This window comes from Mus caroli, chromosome 5 (assembly GCF_900094665.2).
Source record: "Mus caroli chromosome 5, CAROLI_EIJ_v1.1, whole genome shotgun sequence".
NCBI lineage: Eukaryota > Metazoa > Chordata > Mammalia > Rodentia > Muridae > Mus > Mus caroli.
Window position 1 is genome coordinate 16,814,068 of NC_034574.1, and position 2,610 is coordinate 16,816,677.

General features: G+C 43.1%; 1 protein-coding gene across 6 annotated transcripts in view; it reads right to left on the reverse strand.

Moving 5' to 3' along the window:
• Positions 1 to 2,610, reverse strand: part of Slc26a5 (solute carrier family 26 member 5) — a 59,330-nt gene that overhangs the window by 6,611 nt on the left and 50,109 nt on the right. For 4 of the 6 annotated variants that reach the window (XM_021161868.1, XM_021161870.1, XM_021161872.1 and 1 more), the window contains one exon: positions 1,058 to 1,127. The exons of the other annotated variants lie outside the window; for them this stretch is intronic. In XM_021161868.1, coding sequence (XP_021017527.1) covers positions 1,058 to 1,127 — 70 coding nt within the window. The remainder of the gene's footprint in view (positions 1 to 1,057; positions 1,128 to 2,610) is intronic. 6 annotated transcript variants of the gene reach the window in all.

Genomic DNA, 2,610 nt, shown 5'->3' on the forward strand with positions numbered 1-2,610 from the left:
GACAGACAGACAGACAGACAGTGTGAAGAGCCCTGTCCCATGTTTAGACAAAGTTACACTATTACTCTATTCAAACTCTGGGAGGAGAAATAGTACAAAGAAAAGGTTTTGTTCCTGTGAGATGGTTGCCCAGGCTGATCCTCAGCTCCTGGGCTGAGCAGTGCCCCCACCTCCACCTGTCCAGGAACCTAGACCCCAGAACAGATCGCCACGCACGCCTCACTCGAAAGCTTAGAAAACATACATCTTTCTATTTATTTTACAAGATAGGCTTTGCTTCTTTTTTTTTTTTTTAAACAGCAAATGCAAGGAAAAACGAGGGTTAAACATCCAAAGGAGAAAAGAATGTGGACGAGAAGCGAGAAGTGAGGCTGCTGCCAGTGGCTTGCACACCAGTGAGGTGACCACAGGCACAGACTTACTTGGTTTGATCCACAATTCAACTCCAATAAAGCAAAGGGAACATTTTCTCAAGAGTCTTCATGGACCCAAGGATGCCATTTGGAGTTTAGTAATTTATTTTAAAAATTTTGCCTATTCTAACATCAGGCTCATTTCCCAATACTTGATCGTGAATCAGAGATATTCTTTCCCCCAAGCAGAAAAGAGATTAATTAGTTTTCAGAGATTTTATAACATCTTTGCAAATCTATATAAGAATTAAGGAACTTTGAAGGTATAATTTTAAATCTTAAAGAGGATTTAGATCTTAAAGAGGATAGGCAATGCCGTGGCCCCACCACCTCGATTTTAACATGATTGAAACTGGTATTTTTCCATTGGCTTAAACTCATCAAAAGAAACCCATATCCATGCAAGCCATGTTCTCAGCTTCAGTGTTTTTAAATGTGTGCTTATGTACCCATTCTCATTAAGAATGAGCATTAGGAAGTGAGGTAGTTACCATTCAGTATAGAGCACAGAACTGAGTCTAGACAGTGACTGAGACTGCATCTTTTCATATCAACCCCTAATTCTCTCTTCTTGCCTCCTTTGCTCTGGGTAGACGCAGTCCTCACATGCTTACAATCATTAAGACATTAGACAAAGGTCCTACCTCCTCATATGCATCTATGTCAATGTACACATCGGTGTCAGGGAGCTGCCCCAGGACTTTGTAGCTCGGACTGTAGAGAGAAGAAAGGATCAGCTCAATAGACAACTGAGGAAAGGACTATCCTGACCCCCTGGAGTGCCCAGGCACCATTTCTCTGCAGGTCTAGGTCCTACTGATCCCAGAGAGGCCATCCCTGTTTTCTGTCCAGTGGATGCCTAGAGCAAAGAGGCCTCTTTCCAAAAATATCCATGGGGTTTATTGCTTCTTACCACAGTCTGTCATACCTACCCCTAATGTGGCATGTGTAGCCAGCTATATGTTCTTATTTTATGAAGACGATAAAAATTGGTTTAAAAATCAGTCTCTAAAGCCAAGTGGTAGCAGTACATGCCTTTAATCCCAGCACTCAAGAGGCAGAGGCAGGCATATCTCTGAGTTCAAGGCTAGCCTGGTCTACAGAGTGAGTCCCAGAAAAGCCAAAGATATACAGAGCAATCTTGTCTCAAAGAAAACCAAAGAAATAAACAAAAACAAAGCCAAAATCACTGGTGACTGATCACTGGTCTATGAAAAACTCTCTTTCTATGAGAAACTCTAGGACCATGGAAAGCTACATCTAAATCATTCTCTCACCACACGCTATGTCTGGGGTAAGTTCCTCAATCACCCTCGGGCTGCATTTCTACAGGTGCAGAAATGGAGATGCTAACCATTGGGTTATGGGAATGGAATGACATGAGCATTGGCCTTTACAAATAGCTAGGTACATAAGCAGTTACATTCATAATAAAGCATTGGTCCTTACAAAGAGGTAGGCACATAAATGGTTATGGCCACTCACTCCCAATCTTACTTCATAATCTTGTCCACACCAGTGGTTTCATTATTATCTGTCTGTCATCCTCAGGGGGAGACCAACTCGTCAAAGGGAAGGAAAATGTCTCTGACTACAAGAATCTGGTCTTTCTGTGGAAGCATAGCAGAACCTCCACAAATATCAACTCAGGGAAGATTTACCATCACTTTATTGTGCTTTATAAAGCTGACTAAACCATGAGCTTGTGGGTGAAGCAAAAACCCAATGGCATCAATAGCACCCACAGTTCATGGAGAAGAGGCATAGGAATGGCTGCTGAATGCAGTGATTTCTCTTCAGAGCTGTGTGTTCTGAGGGAGCCTGAGTGCTTGGAACACACCTGTGCTGGACAGCTTTATGTCGACTTGACACAAAGTAGAGTCATCTGAAAGGAGGGGACATCAATTAAGAAGACTCAGCTGTAAGGCATTTTCTTAATTACTGATTGATGGAGGAAGGCCCAGCCCATTTTGGATGGTGCAGTCCCTGAGTTGGTGGTCCTGGGTTCTGTAGGAAAGCAAGCTGAGCAAACCCGTGAGCTGCACCCCTCCATGGCCTCTGAGTCAGGGCCTGCCTCCAGGTTCCTGCACTGTTTGAGTTCCTGTCCAGGCTTCCTTCATTGTAGTGATGGACTACAATGCAGAAGTGAGTCAAATAAGCCCTTTCCTTCCCAACTTGCTTTTTTTTTTTTTTTTTT